We start from the raw sequence: 24082 nt of genomic DNA, 5'->3' as shown, positions 1-24082 counted from the left end.
TGACTGCTCCCCACCCCCTGCCTCAGTCTGGACCAGTTCATCGGCATGGGTGTGCTCCAAGTCTTTTGCTAATAAAAGCCTATTTGTCCTTGCATACAAACTAGTCTTTGCTTGATTGATGGTGCATCAATAGTATGAGGAACGCAAAGATTAGCCTGCAGCTACAGCAAACAATTAAGGCAAATGGCATGCTGGCCTTGATTGCAAGGAGCTTGGAGTACAAGAATTAGAAAGTCTTTCTGCAGTTGTACAGGGTTTTGGTGAGACCTCACGTGGAGCCGAGAGAGCTGAGCACAGTCCATATTTTTAAAAATTAATTTACAGGATGTTGGCATCACTGGCTCAGCCAGCATTTATTGTCCATATCTAGTTGACAAGGTGGTGGTGAACTGCCTTCTTGAACGGCTGCAGTCCATATGGTATAGATGCATCCACAGTGCTGTTAGGGAGAGAGCTCCAGGATTTTAACCCAGCGACTGTGAAGGAATGGTGATATATTTCCAGATCAGGGTGATGAGTGATATGGATGGGAACCTCCAGGTGGTGGTGTCCCAGGTATCTGCTGCTCATGTCCTTCTGGATGGTTTGGAAGGTGCTGCCTCAGGAACCTTGGTGATCTCCTGCAGTGCATCTTGTGGTTGGCATGCACTGCTGCTACTGTTCGTCGGTGGAGGGGGGTATGAATGTTTGTGGAAGGGATAGCAATCAAGTGGGGTGCTTTGTCCTGGATGGCGTGGAGCTTCTTGAATGTTGTTGGAGCTGTACTCATTCAGGCAACTGAAGAGTATTCCATCACACTCCTGACTTGTGCCCAATAGATGGTGGACAGACTTTGGGGAATCAGGAGGTGAGTTACTTGCCACAGAATTCTATATCTCAGAAAGGATATACTTGCATTGGAGATGGTACAGTACAGTAGGTTCACTAATCGGTGGTCTTGGGTTGTCCGATGATGAGAGGCTGAATAACTTGGAGTTTGAAACAATGAGAGGGGATTTCATTGAAACCTTCAGGATTCAGAAGGGACTTGCCAGGGTAGATACTGAGAGAGTGTTTCCCCTGGCTGGGGAATCTCAAACATGGGGGTCAGAATCTCAGGCTAAGACACCAATCATTCAACACTGAGATGAGGGAGGTTTTTCATAAGGTGTGATTCCTTGGAATCCTCTACTCCAAAGGATTGTGGTTGCTCCGTCACTCAATACATTCAAGGCTAAGATAAACAAATTTTTAATTTCTCAGGGAATCAAGAGATATGGGCAGCGGGTGGGATAGTGGCATTGAGATAGAAGATCAGGCATGATCGTGTTGAATGGCGGGGCAGATTTATGGGGTTGAATGGTCTATTCCTGCTCCTATTGCTTATGTAATGCCAACTCAGGCAGTTATTTGTTGTGTTGAACAAACTTTATTGATTTGGAGGTTGCTAGCTTTTTTTCAGAACTGGTGTTTCTATCTCTTCCTAACTTGTGTGCTCTTTACCAGGAATGTCAACGAAAACTGGACCACAAACTTGGCCTGGACTCGTACTTATTGAAACCCATTCAACGGTTAACAAAATACCAGCTATTGCTAAAGGTAGGTGAAGGAGGTATCGCCACAGGTTATAAAGTCATATTCACTGTATACTGAGAAATAAAATAATCATAAACTGCCTTGCATTTATGTAGCACCTTCTTCATCCTCCAAAGTACATTACATCCAATGGACCATTTTTTAAAAATTAAAGCAGAATGTTCCTGGAATTACTTAGCCGGTCTGGCAGCATCTATGGAGACAGAAAGAGAGTTAATGTTTCAGGTCACTGACCTTTCATCAGAACTGGAAAAAGTTTGGAATGTGTTAGAAAGTTGGAACACTTTCCATCTCTGTTGGAAGGTCACCAATCTGAAACTTTAACCCTGTTTCCGTCTCCGTGGATGCCCTCTGACCTGCTGAGTATTTTCAGCACACCCAGTTTTAATGATGTTGGTTGAGGAATTAACAACAATCAGGACATCGGGAAGAACTTCCCTGCCCTTCTTTGAAATAGCGCCATTGGCTATTCAATGTCCATCAGAGAGATTAGACAGGGCCTTGACTTAGCATTGCACAGGGAAGCGATGGTCTAGTGGTATTATCGTTAAGCTGTTAATCCAGGAACTCAGCTAATGTTCTGAGGACCTGGGTTCGAATCCCATCAAGGCAGATGGTGGAATTTGAATTCAATAAAAGATATCTGGAATTAAGAATCTACTGATGACCATGAAACCATTGTCAATCTGGCCTACATGTGTTTCCAGAGCCACAGCAATGTGGTTGACTCTCAACTGCTCTTGGACAACTAGGGATGGCCAATAAATACTGGCTAGCCAGCAACACCCATGTCCTATAAATGAGTAAAAAAAATCTGACCCACAGTACCTCCAACAGTGCGGCACTCCCTCTATCCTGCACTGGAGGATAAGTCTGTATCAGTTGAGAAATAAGAGCGATCCAGCCTGATCATGCTTTCCAGCTCTTGGTCTATATATAACCCTGTCAGTTAGCACACTTCTAATGTTAGGGTCTCCAAATGTTTCTTAAATGTGATGCCAGTTTCTGCCTTTCCTGCTTTTTCAGACAGTGAGTTCCAGATCCTCATTGTCCTCTGGGTGAAAATACTTCTTAGCTTCACTCTGGAATAGGCCTTGAACCTACAACCTTCTGAATCAGTGGCCAGCATGCCATTTTCAAGTTGAAGTATCCACCTCAGTGATCTATTGGCTGTGAAGTGCTTTGGCACCTGATAAGATGCTGGACATTCTTTTCATTTGGATGGGATGATAAACAAGGCAAGCTCCTGTGCAAAACTCAGCTGGGCAGGGAAGATCCTTTGAAAAATCAGTGATTTTTCAAAGGATGGGTGGCACGGTAGCACAGTGGTTAGTACTGCTGCTTCACAGCTCCAGGGACCTGGTTTCGATTCCTGGCTTGGGTCACTGTCTGTGTGGAGTTTGCACATTCTCCTCGTGTCTGCGTGGGTTTCCTCCGGGTGCTCTGGTTTCCTCCCACAGTCCAAAGATGTGCGGGTTAGGTTGATTGGCCAGGCTAAAATTGCCCCTTAGTGTCCTGGGATGCGTAGATTAGAGGGATTAGTGGGTAAAATATGTAGGGATATGGGGGTAGGGCCTGGGTGGGATTGTGGTCAGTGCAGACTCGATGGGCCGAATGGCCTCTTTCTGTACTGTAGGGTTTCTATGATTTCTATGATGATGATGTGGGGATGTCGGCGTTGGACTGGGGTGGGCACGGTAAGAAGTCTCACAACACCAGGTTAAAGTCCAACAGGCTTACTTGGTAGCATGAGCTTTCGGAGCGCTGCCCCTTCACCACGTGAGTGGAGGATTTGTTTCACATATGCCCTGTTTGTGAACCAAATCCTTCACTCACCTGATGAAGGGGCAGCGCTCTGAAAGCTTGTGCTACCAAATAAACCTGTTGGACTTTAACCTGGTGTTGTGAGACTTCTTACTGTTGAAAAAACAGAGCAGGGAGTTCTGAGGTGCCCTGGTTAATATCCCTCTCTCAACTAAAACCATCCAAAAAAAAAATCGCATTTCTCAGGCCAGCTACTGGGATCTTGCTGTGTGCAAAATGGCTGCACTTGTAGCGATATGGACTATGTGGAGACTTGGAGACATTTCAGTGAGAGTCAAGATGCAGTGCTGGAAAAATACAATCATATTCAAGATGTAATTGCAAAAGTAAACATGAATTGAGAATTCATGGCTTTAGTTTGTGTTTAGTTGTGCTGGCCACTATTTTAACCACTTTTTTTGCTAATTTGATCAACTTTTATTTTAAATAATTCAGTACATCAGACAAAATAATGAGCAGGAGAAGTTCATAACAAGCTCATTAAGTGTTTCTTCACTGTTACCATCAACTGTATCTACCTCCCAATTCATAGGTACTGTGGAGGTGTACAAAATTGTGAGTGGACGGGATAGAGGGGACAGCTTAAAACTGCTTCCCTTGGTGGAGAATTCTAGAACCAGGAGACATAGATTCAAGACAAGTGGCAGAAGGTGGAGAGGAAGAACTTTTTTACACAGAGGGTGGTGGGTGTCTGGAATTCACTGCCCAGGTTGGCGATGGAGGCAGAGACCCTAAACTCTTTTTAAAAGTACCTGGATCTGTACCTTAAGCACTGTAAGCTACAGGGCTGTGGGCTGGGTGTAGGAAGGTGGGATTAGAAAGGGCACTTGGATGTCCTTGGGCTGGAATGACAAGATGGGCTAAATATCTCCTTCTGTGCTGTAACTTTTCTGTGGTTCTATGGTATCCATCCCTCCAAAACAGCTGCCTTCTCCCATCGAAAAGACCTCATTATTTTGCCACTGTTTCCACTCCCTTTATACTCCCTCTTCTCCCCCTCCTCTGTCTCAATCTGCATTGCGTTGTAAAGCAGTCTGACAGAGGGATGCATGTCGAAGGATAGAGATTGGAGAAACTGGTAACAGGAGGTGAGGGGTTGATATGATCCTCTGTCTACTCTGTAATGGAAGTGTCAACATGTATTAACATGAAGATGATGTCAAACGTAACTCATTGAATTACTGACATATTTTGCTGAAATGATTTGCAAATTGTTGTGCATCCTGACAGGAATTACTGAAGTTCAGCAGTAACGGTGATGGGACCCAGGAGTTACAGGAAGCTCTAACAGCCATGTTGAATTTATTAAAGTCAGTTAATGACTCCATGCACCAGATTGCGATAACAGGATATAATGTGAGTACCTGTTTGGGAATTAGAAACCTACGCTTGACATGAATCAATGGGGAAGACGTGCATTTATTCCGATATTATCGAGCCTTTGCATGCCAGGAGAATTGACTATCGAGCAAAGCAAGTTGTTGGTGGGTTTGACATTGATTTAAACGTTGCAGCCTGTGGTCAAGTCTGCTTGTTGATATTGTTTCTCAGTGGGTTCATCACCAGTGATCTATTGGAGATAGTAGCAGAGTGCTAATGTCACTGGTCTGACAGTCCAGAGGCCGGGACTGATGAGTTGAGGCGATGAGTTCAAACCCCACCACAGCAGCTGGGGAATTTAAATTCAATTGAATAAATTTGGAATTTAAAAATGTAGTTCTGGGAGAAGCGATCATGAAACGACTGCACCGGCCACAATGCCACCCAGGCCCTATTCCCGCATAATATTACAGCAGCAGCAACCGATTCTCTCAGGGGGTCTCAGATTTGATTCCTCTCACATTTTTCTCGCCTTTTCCCCCCCACGTTGTTTTGGGAAGGCAAATTTTCTCCAATAAGCCATCCTGTCATAGCAGCATATCTCAGTGGAGTGGAAGGGGTGGTGTGTAATTGAGGCCTGTTTTCCATCGTCTGCCAGTCCTGTTGCTATGCTGGGAGAAACAAACCTTGGGGCTTCAAAGCGAATTGTGGCCATCACTGGGTGGATCAGAATCCTCCCCTCCCTCTACTTCCCAAACCCTGGGTGAATCAGAATCCTCCCCTAAGGGGCTCAGAAACTGATGAAGGTTTTCCAACTGGTAAATGATGCCGTAGGATTGTGCACATAAGTCCAGTTGCATTGGCAGGAGACATCTTGTAAATTTGCCTGGTGCTAGTCGATCTCGAACCTCTTTGTGTCTCAAGGGTGTAAATGTGACAGAGGTAAATCTCTGATCTAAATGTGTTTCTGATGAAACCATGTTACGGGGAGGCAGTGGCATAGTGGTAATGTTGCTGGATGAGTAATCCAGAAACCTCTGAGGACTTGGGTTCAAATCCCACCCTGGCAAATGGTGAAATTTGAATTCAATAAAAATCTGGAATTAGAAGTCTAATGATGACCATGAAACCATTTTGTTTGTTGGAAAAACCCATTTGGTTCACTAATATCCTTTAGGGAAGGAAATCTGCCATCTTTACCCTGCATGTGACTCCAGAGCCACAGCAATGTGGTTGACTCTCAACTGCCCTCAGGGATGGGCACAAACTACTGGCCCAGCCAGCGATGCCCACATCCCATGAACAAATATAAAAAACACTTGGGTTTTATGGGTGAAGAAGGAGTCAAGACTTTTCGTCTGAATTGTCCTCTGGATTTTTGCCTCTCCATTGAGGGTGGTCTTTCATTTCTGACAGGGGGCTGGTTTGATGGACTGGAGATGTGTTTTGTGTCCCTCTGCATTTTTGTAAATGGAGTGAATGTAATAAGAGAGATGAGAGAATTAAGCTCTGTGAGATCGCTTCCACCACACGGGCTGCAGCACTTCAAAAAGGTGGCTCACAATCACCTTCGCAAGGGAAATTAGGGATGGGCAATAAATGTTGGCCTAGCCAGTGATACTCACACCTTGAATCTAGAAAAGGATTCTTGAAGGGAGAAACTACACATGCTGGTAATTCTGGATTCAAATATCCAAATATTATAATGGTTATTAATGAAATTTTGTTAATAATTGTACAGTAATGGCTAAACAGAAAAATCAACAAAGATTCTGATTGGCAGGGCAACCTGGAAGAGTTTGGTCCGCTTTTGATGCAAGGTTCCTTCAATGTCTGGATAAATCACAAGAAAGGCGCCACCAAAATGAAGGATCTTGCACGCTTCAAACCAATGCAACGCCACCTCTTCCTTCACGAGACTGCACTTCTGTTCTGTAAGAAGCGGGAGGAACATGGAGAAGGTTATGACAAAGCACCTTCTTACAGTTTCAAACATTATTTAAAAGTAAGACAGACAATCCCACCGTTTACTGTTGCATTTTTCCTTTCGGCCCTCCATCCACAGAGTAAATTCAGTGATTCTCGCCCACCCGGCTCCCAGCAGGCTGTTTTCCTCAAAGGTCATGCTCAGGTTTGGGGGTAACACTGTCACGAGGTAACGCCAACCTCCAGCACATTCTCCCATTTTGGGAAACTCCTCATCAGGAGCGCAGAGCCACACGGAATACTCATGTTTGTGTTTTTGTACAGCTTCTCTTCCACCTGTATTTCATCATCAAGGCTTGAAGCCAAAAGAACACAACATTTCCCTGTTCCTTCCAGCACAACCAAAAACACTCTTTACAAATATCATGCCATTCTCCTGGACTCAGTCCTAAGTAAGTCTTAGCTCCTGAACATTTACGTCTGTTCTTTCTCAGCCCGGGAACTTTTAATCCCAGATTTGTCTTTCACAATGAGATTTTTCCCCCCAAAGTCTTCTTTTAGTGCAAGCGAGGTGAATATTCCATTCTCATTTTATCTGTCAGGAACTTGGTCTTTTTAATCCCAGCGTTAGCTTCCATCTGCGATCCTGCGTTGTGAATCAATGCATCTTACTACCCGTAGCTCCACTCCTTCTCCCAAATCCTAGCAGATCAATCTTGTTGTGAGTTTTCAGGGACCCTTCCCCTCTCAAAGCCCACCTTCATGGCAATGCGAATCACATGGGCCTTGTATCCAGATGAAAATGCTGACCTCAACCCTCTTTAATGTTGGAAGTAAATGGTGGCACGGTGGCCAAGTGGTTAGCACTTCTGCCTCACAACGCCATGGACCCAAGTTCGATTCCCGGCTTGGGCCACTGTCTGTGCAGAGTTTGCACGTTCTCCTCATGTTTGCGTGGGTTTCCTCCAGGTGCCCTGGTTTCCTCCCACAGTCCGAAAGGTGTGCTGGTTAGGTTCATTGGCCATGCTAAATTCTCCCTCAGTGTACCCGAACAGGCGCCAGAGTGTGGCGACTAGGGGTTTTCACAATAACTTCATTGCAGTGTTAATGTAAGCCTACTTGTGACAATAAGAAACAAACTTTAAATGGATAGTTTTTTAAAAAGTTGTTTACAACCTGATATTCCCGACTCCTTTCTGGGATTTAGGAGACTCCCATTCTATCCACTGATATCACACAGGCTGCTGTCATTGTGACCAACACCTTGCAGCTGTTTCCCATTAAAATAATCTGACCCCTGTTCAGGCTTGCTGAACAGAACACATCACATGACTCCTCCCTTTTTATCTTAAATGAAAGGCACAAAATATAACTATTATAAACCTCATAATTTTAAAACTATCCATAGCATTGATTTAATCCCATCAGGTCTTCCTCTCCATGGAGATGGAATACATTGTTATTTTTTGCAATTCCCTAACTGGAAAGGTCATTGAATGTAGGTGTTTTATTTGAATATTAGTTGATGTTTTGCTGTGAATCTCAAAGGGTTTCACTGGGGTTCGGTGGGTAATGTTCCTGTCTGTGAGCTCGAAGCTCTTGTGTTGAAGCCCCACACCCAAGATTTGAGTCCATAATCCAGGGCAGTGCTCCCAGTGCCAGTACATAATGGGGTGCTGCATTGTCAGAGGTGCCACTTTTCAGATGAGATGTTAAACCCATGTGCCCTCCCATGTGAATGTCGAGATTCCACAGCTCAATCATAGAGTCCTCCCCTGGTTTCTACCCAATACATAGCACAGATAATATGAACCTGTATTTCATTGCTGTTTGTGTGGTCTTCTGTCTGCATATTGGCTGCTGTATTTTTCTTAGTTAGAATATTCACTCCACCTTTGGAAGTATTCTGTTGGTTGTAAAGTGCTTTCAGATGTTCTGGCCAACGCAGTCCTTTCACAATTCCATGTAAATACAACCCAGGTTGGAATTCCAGCCAGAACACAATCAGTATTTTGGGAGTAAAGGAGAAAGGAAGGGAACGATTCCTATCCACAACTGTTGACCCGGATTGCCTCTGCCACTGACCTTGAAGAATGTTGCCCACTGGGATCTGGTGATCTCTGTGGCGTGGTTTTCCCCTTTCCCGATGGTAGCTTGAATCTGGCACCATGTCACAGGGATTTTTGGGCGTGTAGCAGCGATGATGTCATCAAGCAGAGTACGCAGCAAATCACATTGAAGTATTCACACAGACAGAAAACCAGGACAAAAAAAGAACCGAATCCTTCCAAAATTAATTTAACATTTCAGGTATTGAAATAAATGATTTATAGTTGGATTAAGATGATAAAATAACAAGATAAACAAGCTTTTAAAAAGTGTTTTAAAAATTATTAAATTTTTGAAAATAATTATTCTGTGCACATTCAGACACCTTGATCTGCTGTCAATTTCAGTGAAGTAAAGATGGTGAATTCTGATAGTTTCACCATCATCTTTTCTACAAGATCCAGTTCAGACCGACAAACCATTCACCTTTTGCAATTGATTCTTGTAATTGTTGATGTGCTGTGGTTTTATTTGAAAGATATTCCATATAAATTTAATGCTGTTAGTTGCTACTTCAAGAAGAATAGAGGAATATAACAATACTTCTTGTGTTTCATTTGTCAGATGAGTGCTGTTGGGATCACTGAGAATATTAAAGGAGATATTCGGAAGTTTGAAGTCTGGTATAGTGGGCGAGAGGAAGTGTATCTCATCCAAGTAAGTTCAGAATTCATGAACTGTGTTTGCAGGATTCAGTTTACTGCTGACCACAGGGCTTGACTTACCCTCTTTTTCAAAATATATGGTGGCACGGTGGTTAGCACTGCTGCCTCAGAGCGCCAGTGACTTGGGTTCAATTCCGGCCTCGGGTGACTGCGTGGGTTTCCTCCGGGTGCTCCAGTTTTCTCCCACAGTCCAAACATGTGCAGGTTAGGTGGATTGGCCATACTAAATTGCCCCATTGTGTCCCAAGATGTGTAGGTTAGGGGGATTAGTGGGTAAATGTGCAGGGCTACAGGGATAGGGCAGGGGGATGGGTCTGGGTAAGATGCTCTGTCAGAAAGCCAGTGCAGGCTTGATGGGCTGAATGGCCTCCTCCTGCACTGAAGGATTCTATGAATTGTCGAGATGTGGAAATCACTGAAAAAGCCAGTTTATTGCCCATCCCTAATTTCCCTTGAGAAGGTGGTGGTGAGCTGCCTTCTTGAACCATTGCAGTCCATGTGGTGTAGGTACACCCACAGTGCTGTTAGGAAGGGAGTTCCAGAATTTTGATCCAGCGACAGTGAAGGAATGGCGTTATATTTTGAAGTCAGAATGATGTGTGGCTTGGAGGGGAACCTGCAGATAGTTGTAGTCCCATGCGTCTGCTGCCCTTGTTTTTAGTGGTGAGGGTTGGGGTTTGAGAGTGTCTGTCGAAGAAGCCTTGGGGAATAGCTAGAATCTTTCTTACGTTTCGATCCATTTACAGCCCTTGAAGGAAACAATAACTGAGCTGTTACTTTTAAAACTGAGATTGAGCAAGAAGGTCTTGTTTGTCTGTCTCTTTCAAGGACTTTATGAGCTAGATTCTAATGCGTATCAGTAATGGTTTTCATCATTGTTGCTCAGTCTGCTTCAGGTCTCCTCACACAATCCCACCATTATTGTAACACCGGCACAGCAATGTGATTGCAGGTTAGGTTAAGTTGCAGCCTTGCCTGTTAATTTCGTAAGGGGAAGAGATTCCAACAATGCCACCGATGCCAACCAGTATTGGAAAGGGTGAGGCTGTGGAGAGTGACTCTCTGCCCTTGGGAGTTCCTGCATCCTGGTCTCTCTATAACCAAAGGGTTCTTCAGCAGATGGTGGTCCTGGTTACACCGGGCCTACCACCACACGGAATGGTAGAAGTGGAAGCAGCTGGTGATCAAGGTCTGGATGGTGGCCTGACCTCTCCAAGAAGATGCCATTCACCTTAAAGAAATTCCAGCTCCTTTATAAAGGAAGTGGTGATTGGACAGGTGTGCATCCGTGTGCGCGCTTGTGTATGTATGTCTGAAGTGGGTGGGTGGCAGAGTGCACTGAGGTATCAGATCCAGCAGTATGCCACCTCCTTTTGGGGTCAGGTACCCAAACTGCAGGTACAATCACTCGCCATTGAAATGCAAAGTTCCCCTGACCACAGCGTCACCAGCAGAGCTTTGCAATGGGTGCATCTGGGAGATATGGTCCGCAGATTTCCGGGGTCACAGTGTTATAATCAGGGCCTGATTCTGCACAACCTTTGAATGTCACACAGCAGCCATCACCCTCTATCGAATGAACATCTCTTAATACCAGAGCCAGGATATCTGCAGCTTCTTAAATTTATCTTCTCATAAGCTTCAAGTTTAGATGTCAGTGCCAAGGCTAGTATTTATTGCCCATTGCCCTGAGAAGGTGACGGTGGGACATGTGATCAAATTGCTGCTGTCCATGTGATGTGTTTTGATGAAAGTGAGTGACTGGCTAGATCACTTGGATCTCAGAATCAAGCACTTTGGCGTGGGTCTGGAGTCACGTATAGATTTCATTCTCTGAAAGGCACATCAGTGAACCAGTTGGGTCTTTATGACAATCCGACAGCTTCGTGGTCACTTGCATCGAAACCAGTTTGATATTTTCAGATTGGAATGCTCAATACTGGGACATAAGCACTCCGTAATCATACCCTGTGTTAGCTGGCAGTCTGCTTGAGCTTTCAATTCAGGAGTACACCTTTTTTTTGTAAAGAAGTAAAGTGATCCGTTTGCCTGGCATTCCTGAGCTCCACCCTGACAGGAGGGAAATGTCATGATGTGGAGATGCCGGCGTTGGACTGGGGTAGACACAGTAAGAAGTCTGACAACACCAGGTTAAAGTCCAACAGGTTTATTTGGTAGCAAAAGCCACTAGCTTTCGGAACAGGCTGTCCGTAAATGTGACAGTGTCTCACTGCAGCCCAACATAAAGGCCTTCTACTCACCCTGTTCCCAATGCCAGTGACGGGGCCAGATACATAATGGCGTCTGGCCACTGTGTCCACATGGTGTCGAGCTGCCAGCGTGCCTCCAAGCCCTATCCCCAATTCTACAAGGGAGCCAGTGAAGTTTGGATTGAGCGAGAGAGAAGATATCAGAAGTGATTTTTCTGCCCCCGCCCCTCCCTCCACCCAAGTCAATGAACAGAGGGGTCATGGGAAAATGCAATTGCTGGCCAAACGCATGCTAAAATCAACTGCAATGCGTTAAGAGCGTGTTATTTAACATGTCTGTATTTTAGATCTAAGGAAACAAACACTTTATCACAGAAGACCTCGGTTGAAAGTATTTATGGATTGCAGAACGATATTCTCTCTCTCTGTCCTCAGGCACCATCAGTGGATATTAAGATGGCCTGGTTGAGCGAGATGAGGAGAGTGCTAACAAATCAACAGAGACTCCTCCAAGGTACTTGCTGCTTTTTTGCTGATGCTGCGTTCTGGAAATTTCTTTCATTATGATGTGTAAAAAATGATGGCTGGGCGAGGCCCATCTCCTGATGGTGCAATAGAGTGAGAAACCCTAGCGGCAGAGTCACGATTTCCATCTTGCTGATTCTTCAATAGCGTGCAGCCACACATACTGCATAACACTGCACTGTTCAAGTAGCCAAAAGAGACAATGCTGGAAAATCTCAGCAGGTCTGGCAGCATCTGTAAGGAGAGAAAAGAGATTTTCTGCTGAGATTTTCTCGCATTTTCCCTTTTAGTTTCAGATTCCAGCATCCGCAGTAATTTGCTTTTATCCACTGTTCAGGTAACATCTTTATTGGATCAGTTCGTTAGAAATCAGGGGGACAATTCTCCCAAAAATGCTGCATTGGTGGGAAAACTATTCTAGACCACGACTGTTTTCTCAGTTCAGCTTCTCACTCGAATCTCCCGCACTCTGTGCAAAGCAGAGGTCCCAGTCGTGAATATCATTAAAAACCCAGGGGGGTGGGTCCTATTCACGCCGGAGCCTGACTGTTCTGGAGCTCTGCGCATGCGCAGTGGACCCGATCTGTCAGTCTGCCCAGTTCAATTGCTGGCCAGCCCAGTAACCCCGCAGTGCTGCCCCTCCAGCCCCCCTCCCCACGCCCCAATTGGGGCCCCCACAGCAATTCCGGGCCAGTCCTGACCCTCCCCCCCCCCTCCCCCACCCCAGATCACCCCAATGTCCAGCCCCCTGCACCCAGCAGTGGCGATCCCCTCACCTCCCCCACCCCAGCAGCCCCTAGGCCCTGCCCACAATAGACCCCACCCCCCTTTGCACTGCCCGATGCCCGATGGGCAGTGCCAAAGTGCCCCCTGGGCATGGGAACTTTGCCCCTTGGGCAGTGCCAGGAGGCACAGGCTGGCACTGTCAGGGTGCCCATGCCCAGGGGGCACCATCCCCCCGACGCCTGACCCCCTGGGGGGCCCTAATTGCCTCCCTTCAGTCCGGCGGGGTCTCCCGCTAGTTCCCCGAACATGGGGAGCTACTCTAAACCCCGACGGAATGAAGTACTCCTGGCGAGATGGGAGATTCAATCGGGACCGGCAAGGTCCTGATAGTGACATTGAAAACATATTTAAACTACATTAAAAAAAGATTTAAATTACTTACTTCTCTTCCCGCCGGTTTCCAGCGTGGTCTGGTCTCCAACTGTTCTCCGGCTCTGGGAGATGCGCATGCATTCCCGGCGCATGCGCAAATCCCGGAAAAAGGCCGGTGACGCACATCTCCCACCACGACCCACCAGAAAACTTGTGGGTTGCGATGGGAGAATCGGCCCCCAGGTTTCCAACGTACAATCTTGTTTAGTTAAAATCATGGATGTTAGAGTACAAACAGAGGCCATGTGGCCTATTGAGCCTGTGCTTGCTCCTTGAAAGAGCTATCCAATAATCCCACTCCCTATCTTTTTCCCTATAATCCTGAAAAGAGATTCCCTTAAAGCAGGTGTCTGATTTTATGTGTACATTACTGAATCTGCTTGCACTGCTCTTTCGGGCAGCTCATTTCAGATCTTAATAACACTGTAAAAACAAATACTTCTCCTCAGCTCCATCTCAGAATGAAAAGTGGAACTATTACCAGTGGAGTCAAGTTGACACTGAACACCAATGGATCCCTATCTCTTCACGTTACATTTAATAATTATGGAATAATTCCAGGCCCCTGTAACTGCTTTGATCGAGTACATCATATGCTTGTTAATGCAGATGTGAATTGTCTGCAAGTTATGAGCTGCAAATGCATGTTCCTCTTTTGGGTATGAATTGTCCTGACCCTCAATGCATCAGATTATCTGACAGCGAGACATGGTGGTAAATTGTCTGGGGAAGGTAGCATGCGGGAAAAATGTATTGCCCATCCCTAGTTGCCCTTGGAGGGCAGTTGAGAGTCAACCACATTGCTGTGGCTCTGGAGTCACATGTAGGCCTGACCAGGTAAGGACATTAGTGAACCAGATGGGTTTTTCCAACAATCGATAATAGCTTCATGCTCATCAGTAGATTCTTAATTCAGAATATTTTTATTGCATTCAAATTCCACCATCTGCCGTGGCGGGATTTGAACCTGGGTCCCCAGAACATTAGCTGAGTTTTGGGATTAATAATCTAACAATAATACCACTCGGCCATCCGGTAATGTCTCAATTTCAAAGTTCTCACATTTGATTTCAAATCCCTCTAAGGCTTTGGCCCTGCTCCTGCCCCTCCCTTTGTATTCTCCTCACTGGGTCCAAATCCTGGAACTCCCTCCCTAACAGCACAGTGGGTGTACTTATACCACATGGACTGCAGTGGTTCAAGAACGCAGCTCACCACCACGTTTTCACAGCTAATTGGGAATGCTGGTCTTGTCAGTGACTCCCACATCCCATGAATAAATTAAAGAAGAACCTCACAGTCTTCTGAGATCTCTGTGCTCCTCCAATTCTGGCCTCTTCAGCATCCCTGATTTTAACCATTCCAATATTGGAGACCGCATCTTCAGCTGCCTCGGGCCCGAGTTCTGGAATTCTGTCCCTAAACCACTCAACCTCTCGAACCCTCTCTTCTCCTTTTACGTGCTTCTTAAATTCTACTTCAATAATCAAGCATATTGAGATGTTTTGCCACTTTAACGCAAACCAGCCTTCCATCCATTGACTCTGTCTACACTTCCCGCTGCCTCAGGGAAGCAACCAGTTTAATCAAAGACTCCACACACCCTGGACATTTTCTCTTCCATCTTCTTCCGTCGGGAAAAAGATACAAAAGTCTGAAGTCACGTACCAACCGACCCAAGAACAGCTTCTTCCTCGTTGCCACCAGACTTTTGAATGGTCCTACCATATATTAAGCTGATCTTTCTCTACACCGTAGCTATGACTGTAACACTACATTCTGCACTGTCTCCTTTCCTTCTCAGTACATGGTATGCTCTGTCTGTGAAATGCATAAGAAACAATACTTTTCACTGTATCCCAACACATGTGACAATAATAAATCAAATCACTGTGAAGGTATATAAATACAAGTTGTTAAGTACTGCTCAACGACTTGCTGCAAAATCCAATGATTCTACAACTAAACAATGTCCATGGTGGCATTGTTAATCAAGGATAGTTTAACGGCTGCGGAAAGGCACTTAGTGGGGGATCTGCACACTGAGGTAATATGGGCTGAAGTTAGAAATAGGAAAGGAGCGGTCACGTTGCTAGGAGTTTATTATAGGCCCCCAAATAGTAATAGAGATGTGGAGGAAGAAATTGCTAAGCAGATTATGGATATGTGTGGGGGTCACAGGGTAGTTGTCATGGGGGACTTTAACTTTCCAAATATTGATTGGAACCTTTGTAGGTCAAATAGTTTGGATGGGGCAGTTTTTGTGCAGTGTGTGCGGGAGGGTTTCCTGACACAATATGTGGATGGGTCGACTAGAGGTGAGGCCACATTGGATTTGGTACTGGGAAATGAACCGGGCCAAGTGTTAGATTTGGTTGTGGGAGAGCAATTTGGAGATAGTGACCACAATTCGGTGTTTTTTGTTATTGCAATGGAGAGGGATAGGGCCGTACGGCAGGGCAAGGTTTACAATTGGGGGAGGGGTAATTATGATGCGATTAGGCAAGAATTAGGGGGCATAAGTTGGGAACAGAAACTGTCAGAGAAAGGAACGAATGAAAAGTGGAACTTTTTCAAGGAACAAATACTGGATGTCCTTGATAGGTATGTTCCTGTCAGGCAGGGAGGAAATGGCCGAGTGAGGGAACCATGGTTCACAAAAGAGGTGGAATGTCTTGTGAAAAGGAGGAGGGAAGCTTATGTAGGGATGAGGAAACAAGGTTCAGATGGCTCGATTGAGGGTTACAAGTTAGCAAGGAATGAGCTGAAAAAGGGGCTAAGGAGAGCTAGGAGGGGACATGAGAAGTCCTTGGCGGGTCGGATCAAGGAAAACCCCAAGGCTTTTTACTCTTATGTGAGGAATAAAAGAATGACCAGGGTGAGGTTAGGGCCGGTCAAGGACAGGAGTGGGAACTTGTGTATGGAGTCAGTAGAGATAGGCGAGGTGATGAATGAATACTTTTCTTCAGTGTTCACCAAGGAGAGGGGCCATGTTTTTGAGGAAGAGAAGGTGTTACAGGCTAATAGGCTGGAGGAAATAGATGTTCGGAGGGAGGATGTCTTGGCAGTTTTGAATAAACTGAAGGTCGATAAGTCCCCTGGGCCTGATGAAATGTATCCTAGGATTCTGTGGGAGGCAAGGGATGAGATTGCAGAGCCTTTGGCGTTGATCTTTGGGTCCTCACTGTCCACGGGGATGGTGCCAGAGGACTGGAGAATGGCGAATGTTGTTCCTCTGTTTAAGAAAGGGAATAGAAATGACCCTGGTAATTATAGACCGGTTAGTCTTACTTCGGTGGTTGGTAAATTGATGGAAAGGGTCCTTAGGGATGGGATTTACGACCATTTAGAAAGATGCGGATTAATCCGAGATAGTCAGCACGGATTCGTGAAGGGCAAGTCGTGCCTCACAAATTTGATAGAATTTTTTGAGGAGGTAACTAAGTGTGTTGATGAAGGTAGGGCAGTTGATGTCATATACATGGATTTTAGTAAGGCGTTTGATAAGGTCCCCCATGGTCGGCTTATGATGAAAGTGAGGAGGTGTGGGATAGAGGGAAAGTTGGCCGATTGGATAGGTAACTGGCTGTCTGACCGAAGACAGAGGGTGGTGGTCGATGGAAAATTTTCGGATTGGAGGCAGGTTGCTGGGGTGTGCCGCAGGGATCAGTGCTTGGTCCTCTGCTCTTTGTGATTTTTATTAATGACTTAGAGGAGGGGGCTGAAGGGTGGATCAGTAAATTTGCTGATGACACCAAGATTGGTGGAGTAGTGGATGAGGTGGAGGGCTGTTGTAGGCTACAAAGAGACATAGATAGGATGCAAAGCTGGGCTGAAAAATGGCAAATGGAGTTTAACCCTGATAAATGTGAGGTGATTCATTTTGGTAGGACAAATTTAAATGTGGATTACAGGGTCAAAGGTAGGGTTCTGAAGACTGTGGAGGAACAGAGAGATCTTGGGGTCCATATCCACAGATCTCTAAAGGTTGCCAGTCAAGTGGATAGAGCTGTGAAGAAGGCCTATAGTGTGTTAGCTTTTATGAACAGGGGGTTGGAGTTTAAGAGCCGTGGGGTTATGCTGCAACTGTACAGGACCTTGGTGAGACCACATTTGGAATATTGTGTGCAGTTCTGGTCACCTCACTATAAGAAGGATGTGGAAGCGCTGGAAAGAGTGCAGAGGAGATTTACCAGGATGCTGCCTGGTTTGGAGGGTAGGTCATATGAGGAAAGGTTGAGGGAGCTAGGGCTGTTCTCTCTGGAGCGGAGGAGGCTGAGGGGAGACTTAATAGAGGTGTATAAAATGATGAAGGGGATAGATAGAGTGAACGTTCAAAGACTATTTCCTCGGGTGGATGGAGCTATTACAAGGGGGCATAACTATAGGGTTCGTGGTGGGAGATACAGGACGGATATCAGAGGTAGGTTCTTTACGCAGAGAGTGGTTGGGGTGTGGAATGGACTGCCTGCAGTGATAGTGGAGTCAGACACTTTAGAAACATTTAAGCGGTTATTGGATAGGCACATGGAGCACACCAGGATGATAGGGAGTGGGATAGCTTGATCTTGGTTTCAGATAAAGCTCGGCACAACATCGTGGGCCGAAGGGCCTGTTCTGTGCTGTACTGTTCTATGTTCTAGGTCAGTACCAGTGATACTAACACTAATTTTTCTGACAGAACACAATGGGCCGAATGGCCTACTCCTGTGCTGTATCATTCTATATTGTAAATGTGTAAAGTAGCCATGCTCCCAGGTGACCACTGGCTGCTTTCCCCTTTGAGAGGGAGAACTGACTGGTGGTCATTTAACCCAAGGATCACCACACCTCAGACAAGGGTCAAGGTTGAGAAGGTGCGGCCTTCATTAATGACCTCAGCTGGTACGAGAATTGAACCCGCACTGTTGGCGCTGTGCGACATCACTAACTAGCCGTCCAGCCAACTGAGAAAAGCTAAACCGCTATTCCAGAAAGTGAGCAGTGGATTAGGGAAAAGAAACAAATTTTTAATTCTTTGACAGGATGTGATATTGCTGGCCAGGCCAGCATTTATTGCCCATCTTTAATTCCCCTTGAGAAGTTGATGGTGAGCTACCTTCCTGAACCACTGCAGTCCATGTGGCACACCCACAATGCTATTAGGGAACGGGTTCCAGGATTTTGACCCAGCAACAGTGAAGGATATATTTGCAAGTCAGGATGGTGAGTGATTGGGAGGGGATCTTCCAGGTGATGGTGTCCCCATGCGTCTGCTGCCCTTGTCCTCCTGGGTAGTAGCGATTGTGTGTCTTCAAGGTACTGTTGGAGGAGTCTTGATGTGTTGCAGTAGTGCAACACATGGTGGTACACACGGCTTCTACTGTGTGTCATTGCTGGAGGGACCAATCAACCATTGGTAGGGTGCCAATTAACCAGGCTGCTTTATCCTGGATGATGTTGCGCTTTTTGAGTGTTGTTGGAGCTGCACTCATCCAGGCAAGTGGGGACTATATTCCATTGGGAATCTGGGCTCCACACTGTAGTAAGAATGTCAAGGCCTTGGAGAGAGTACAGAGTAGATTTACTAAGATGGTACCAGGGTTGAGGAATTCCAGTCCTGTGGAAAGGCTGGAGATGCTGGGATTGTTTTCCATAGAGCAGAGAGGATGAAGAGGAGATTTAATAGGTATTCTATGATTCTATTATAGAATCATAGAATCCCCACAGTGCAGAAGGAGGCCATTCGGCCCATTGAGTCTGCACCCACTCAATCCCACTCAGGCCCTATTCCCACAACCTCACTTATTTAGCCTGCTAATCCCCCTGACACTAAGGGGCAATTTAGCATGGTCAATCAACCTAACCCACATGTCTTTGGAGTGTGGGTCTTATGAAGGACCTTGATGAGAGTAAATAAGGAGAAACTTGCCAGTGACAGCAGGGTCTACGTAGATTTCCTCTGTGTGCTCCAGCTTCCTCCCACAGTCCAAAATGCATAGGTTAGGTGGATGGGCCTTGGTAAATGTGCGGGATTACGGGAATGGTGGAGGTGTGGGCCTGGGTAAAATGTTTTGTTGGACAGTTGGTGCAGACTCAATGGGCCAAATGGCCTCTTTCTGCACTGTAGGGATTATTTGAAAACGTGTGAATCAAGTTATGGTGCAGATCAGCCATGATCGAACAGGCTCGAGGGGCTGAATGGCCTCCTCCTGTTCCTGGTGCCTCTTCCACTGAAGCTATTTCCTGCGGTCCCATTTCCATTTCTCTAGAATCTTCCTTCTTTAATACCAGTCCCGTGTTAAATGATGCCCCAGTGACTGCCTCAATCTTTACCTGAACTGAAGAATTTCATTTCCAATTAATTGGAGCCATTTGTTTAATTGGATTGAAGAGGATATACAGATCCTGGGTTATTGCAACACCTGATCTTTATCTCACTCTGCCTCTGTTTTACAGGAGACAGCCAATCTCATCATCACCTGACAGATCAGATTCTGCTAACCCCGGGGTAAGTGTTAAAATAATCCAAAAAATCAGACGACAGTACATTGTGTTATTATTTATTTATTAGTGTCACAAGTAGGCTGAGGGCAGCACAGTGGTTAGCACTGCTGTCTCACAGTGCCAGGGACCCGGGTTCAATTCCCGGCTTGGGTCAGTGTCTGTGTGGAGTTTGCACATTCTCCCCGTGTCTGCGTGGGTTTCCTCTGGGAGCTCCGGTTTCCTCCCACAGTCCAAAGATGTGCGGGTTAGGTGGATTGGCCATGCTAAATTGCCCCTTAGTCCCCCTTAGGGGGACTAGCTAGGGTAAATACATGGGGTTATGGGGATAGGGCCTGGTGGGATTGTTGTCGTGCAGACTCAATAGGCCGAATGGCCTCCTTCTGCATGGTAGGGTTCTATGATTCACACTGTAATGAAGTTACTGTGAAAATCCCCTAGTCGCCATACTCTGGCACCTGTTTGGCAACACCGAGGGAGAATTTAGCACGGCCAGTGCACCTAACCCACCTAACTTTCGGACTGTTGGAGGAAACCGGAGCACCCGGAGGAAACCCACGCAGACACGGGGAGAACATGCAAACTCCACACAGACAGTGACCCAAGTTGGGAATTGAACCCAGGTCCCTGGCGCTGTGAGGCAGCAGTGCTAGCCACTGTGCACCGTGCCACCCCTATTTGTTTTTTGTTTTGCAAAGGAACAAAATAGACCTAATCAATTTTGCATTAAGTTTGTGCAATCTGAGAGATAAGAGCTCCAGGGATCTGTGCAGTTCTCAAGTGAGAAAGTTGATTTTTGGTGACATCATTTTATTCCATCCCATCTGAGGTCATTTGTATTTTTTTTGTACAGGAAAGAGAACACAGCTTCTCTAAGTTCAGAAGAAAATGATTCTGAGCTCACCAGTTCTGTGGTTTTGGGGCACTTCCCTCTGTCGCCGCAGCATCTCTCAGCACGGAAAGGTATTGCTGATGATCTCTAAATTCCCCTAAATTTATATTCTTTCAGCTTCAGAAAACTGTTTTCACAAGAATCTCTTGTTTGCTTTTGCTTGGAACTTTTGCAGAAAGCAAATTTGTGAAAAGTGAGGCAAAGTGGCTGCATTGTTAGCTGTATATTCGCTCATATCTATTTATAGTTTTGGTGGCAGTGGTAGAAGTGATAGTGGTTGTTACGAGGAACCGTCACAGTGACTGTTACCATCCGGCTGTCATGATGTGGAGATCCGGCTGAACAGGGTCAACTCAGAACAGATCTAGCAGCTCGACACTGGGTATCCATGCAGCACTGTGGGCCATCAGCAGAAACAGAATCGTACTCAACCGCAATCTGTAACCTCATGGGCCGCCATATCCCTAATTCTGTCGGTTTTCTACCCCAGAAAGCCAGATAGTGAAGGATAAAACCAGAATCATAGAATCCCTACAGTGCAGAAGGAGACCATTCAGCCCATCGAGTCTGCACCGGCAACAATCCCACCCAGGCCCGATCCTTCTAACACCACGCATTCCCCCTGACACTATGGGGCAATCCCACCCAGACCTGTTCCCTGTAACCCCAAGTATTTACCCCACTAATCCCCCTAACCTACACATCTTGGGACACTAAGGGGCAATTTAGCATGGCCAATTTACCTAACTAGAGCCAATCTTTGCAGACTTTTATAGGCATTTATTGACAGTTACACATTGCAAACAAGCACCTCCTCAGCCAATAACCACAGTTATTTATACCTTTTTTGTAAGCCCATTACCAATGAGTTTTAAATTTAAATTCTAAGTTTATTTATTAGTGTCACAAGTCAGCTTACATTAACACTGCAATTAAATTACCGTGAAAATCCCCAAGATGCCACACCCCGGCGCCTGTTCGGGTACACTGAGGGAGAATTTAGCACTGGAATTGGCAGCATCTGCCTGGGTTTTGAAAGTGTGATTTGGACCACAACCTTCTAATTCAGATACAGTGCAACCTCCTGAATCACAACAATGCCTCAAACACAGCGTAGTTTCCCACTGAGAGGAGTGGTAGTAGTTTGCAATGGAGTAGTGGTCACATAGGTAGAGCAAATCGTAATGAAGTCCAGAGGAGGTTCACTAGGCTGATTCCAGTGATAAAAGGGGGTTTGTCTTATGGGGAAAGATTGAACAAATTGGGCCTATACTCATTGGAGCTCAGAAGAATGAGAAATTATCTTACTGAAAGGTGTAAAAGTTTGAGGTGGCTTCACAGGGTAGATACTGAGACGAGGTTTCCTCTCGTGGGAGAACCAGTGACTGGAGGGAAACAGTTTAAATTAAGGAGTCGCCCATTTAAGATTTAAAAAGTCCCATTTCAAAAGTACCTGGATGAGCAATTGGCACATCATAACATTCAGGGCTATGGGCCAAGTGCTGGCAGGTAGATTAGATGGGAGTTCAGGTTTTTTTTCGCGTGTTGGTGCAGACTCGATGGGCCAAAGGGCCTCTTCTGCACTGTATGATTCTCAGGTTTTAAGATGGAGATGTTGAAGAATTTCTTATTTCAGAAGGCTATTGGTCTTTGGAATTCTCATCCACAGAGAGTGGGGGGTGGGGATTGGGGGGGTTGGGTGGTGGTGGGGGAGGGGGAGCGCGGTGGGGGGCGTGGTGGTGAGGGGGCTGGATCATTGAATATATTAAAGCTGAGTTAGACAGACTTTTGTCTAGGAAGACAAGGGTTATGGAGAAAGGCAGGAAAGTGGAGTTAGGGCCACACAATCAGATTAACCATGATCTTATTGACAGTCTCAATGGGCTGATTGGCCTGCACCTGCTCTTATGGTCTTTTAGTTACTTTATTGTTAGTAAGTGCTCCTTTGAAAAGGAACCTTGCATGCTAACAATGTAGATCTTTGGTAAAAGTATTGACAACACTGGTTGATTTTATTATTATTTTGTGATTATTCACTTTTAGCATTCATGTTGAGAGGGCTAGAATACAAGAGCAGGGATGTGCTTTTGAGACTGTATAAGCTCTGGTCAGACCCCATTTGGAGTACTGTGAGCAGTTTTGGGTCCCATATCTAAGAAAGGATGTGCTGGCCTTGGAAAGGGTCCAGAGGAGGTTCACAAGAATGATCCCCGGAATTAAGAGCTTGTCGTATGAGGAACGGTTGAGGACTCTGGGCCTGTGCTCGTTGGTGTTTAGAAGGATGAGGGGGGATCTTATACTGCGCAGCCTGGATAGAGTGGACATGGAGAGGATGTTTCCACTAGTAGGAATAACTAGAACCAGAGGGCACAACCTCAGGATAAAGGAACAATCCTTTAAAACAGAGATGAGGAGGAATTTCTTCAGCCAGAGAGTGGTGAACCTGTGGAACTCTTTGCTGCAGAAGGCTGTGGAGGCCAGGCCACTGAGTGTCTTTAAGACAGAGATAGCTAGGTTATTGATTAATAAGGGGATCAGGGGTTATGGGGAAAAGGGATGAGAATGGGGATGAGAAAAAAATCAGCCATGATTGAATGACGGAGCAGACTCGATGGACTGAGTGGCCTAATTCTGCTCCTATATCTTATTGTCTTATGGTCTTGAGGTGTTGGTGTTACTGGCAAGGCTAACATTTATTGCCTATCCTGGGAAAGGTGATGTTGAGCCACTGTGTGTGGGTTCAGTGTACTTGAGAGGCTCGCTTGGCCACTTTAAGAAGGAGCTAAGAGTCAGCCGCATGCTGTGGGTCTGGAGTCACGTGTAGGCCAGACCGAGTAAATGTGTGGTGGTGGGGGGGGGTGGGGGTGGGGGGGGCGGTGGCAGGGGAAGGGGGGGTGCGTTTCCTTATTTTCTTGTTTTGTATCCAGATTTTTTAAAAAACTGATTGTCAAAATGCCATAGTGGGATTGGAACTTCTATTCTTTATACTATAAGCACTGCTGTTCCCCTCTTTAAGAAGTCTCACAACCCCAGGTTAAAGTCCAACAGGTTTATTTGGCAGCAAAAGCCACTTTTGCCTTATATGAATCTTATTAAAGCCTTATACGAGTTCAAAAGTGGCTTTTGCTACCAAATAAACCTATTGGACTTTAACCTGTTGTTGTGAGGCTTTTTACTGTGTTTACCCCAGTCCAACGCCGGCATCTCCACATCATGGGTTCCCCTCTTTCACAGGAAGAATAATATTGTAATAAGAAGCTGTGATCTAACGCGTGTTTCTTTACTCTCACAGACTGGGCTGGAAATTTCCGTTACGTTGAAGCCTCCGAGGGGAATGACGGCTGGTCCAGTAACAATGACACAGAGGAAGAGGACAGTAACCAGCTGGTCAGTGT

The 24082-nt window shown here is 45.8% G+C and overlaps 1 protein-coding gene across 1 annotated transcript in view; it reads left to right on the top strand.

Moving 5' to 3' along the window:
• The window catches only part of mcf2a (MCF.2 cell line derived transforming sequence a), a 190478-nt gene that overhangs the window by 132009 nt on the left and 34387 nt on the right, over positions 1-24082 (top strand). The window contains exons 20-27 of the mRNA XM_078211752.1: positions 1486-1578; positions 4630-4755; positions 6503-6724; positions 9319-9411; positions 12065-12143; positions 19751-19802; positions 20649-20758; positions 23980-24074. Of these exons, the coding sequence (XP_078067878.1) occupies positions 1486-1578; positions 4630-4755; positions 6503-6724; positions 9319-9411; positions 12065-12143; positions 19751-19802; positions 20649-20758; positions 23980-24074 (870 nt within the window). The remainder of the gene's footprint in view (positions 1-1485; positions 1579-4629; positions 4756-6502; positions 6725-9318; positions 9412-12064; positions 12144-19750; positions 19803-20648; positions 20759-23979; positions 24075-24082) is intronic.

The sequence above is a fragment of the Mustelus asterias genome, chromosome 4 (genome assembly GCF_964213995.1).
Source record: "Mustelus asterias chromosome 4, sMusAst1.hap1.1, whole genome shotgun sequence".
Taxonomy (NCBI): domain Eukaryota; kingdom Metazoa; phylum Chordata; class Chondrichthyes; order Carcharhiniformes; family Triakidae; genus Mustelus; species Mustelus asterias.
Note: the sequence above shows the minus strand (reverse complement) of the source record. Positions and strands in the feature narration are given on the sequence as shown.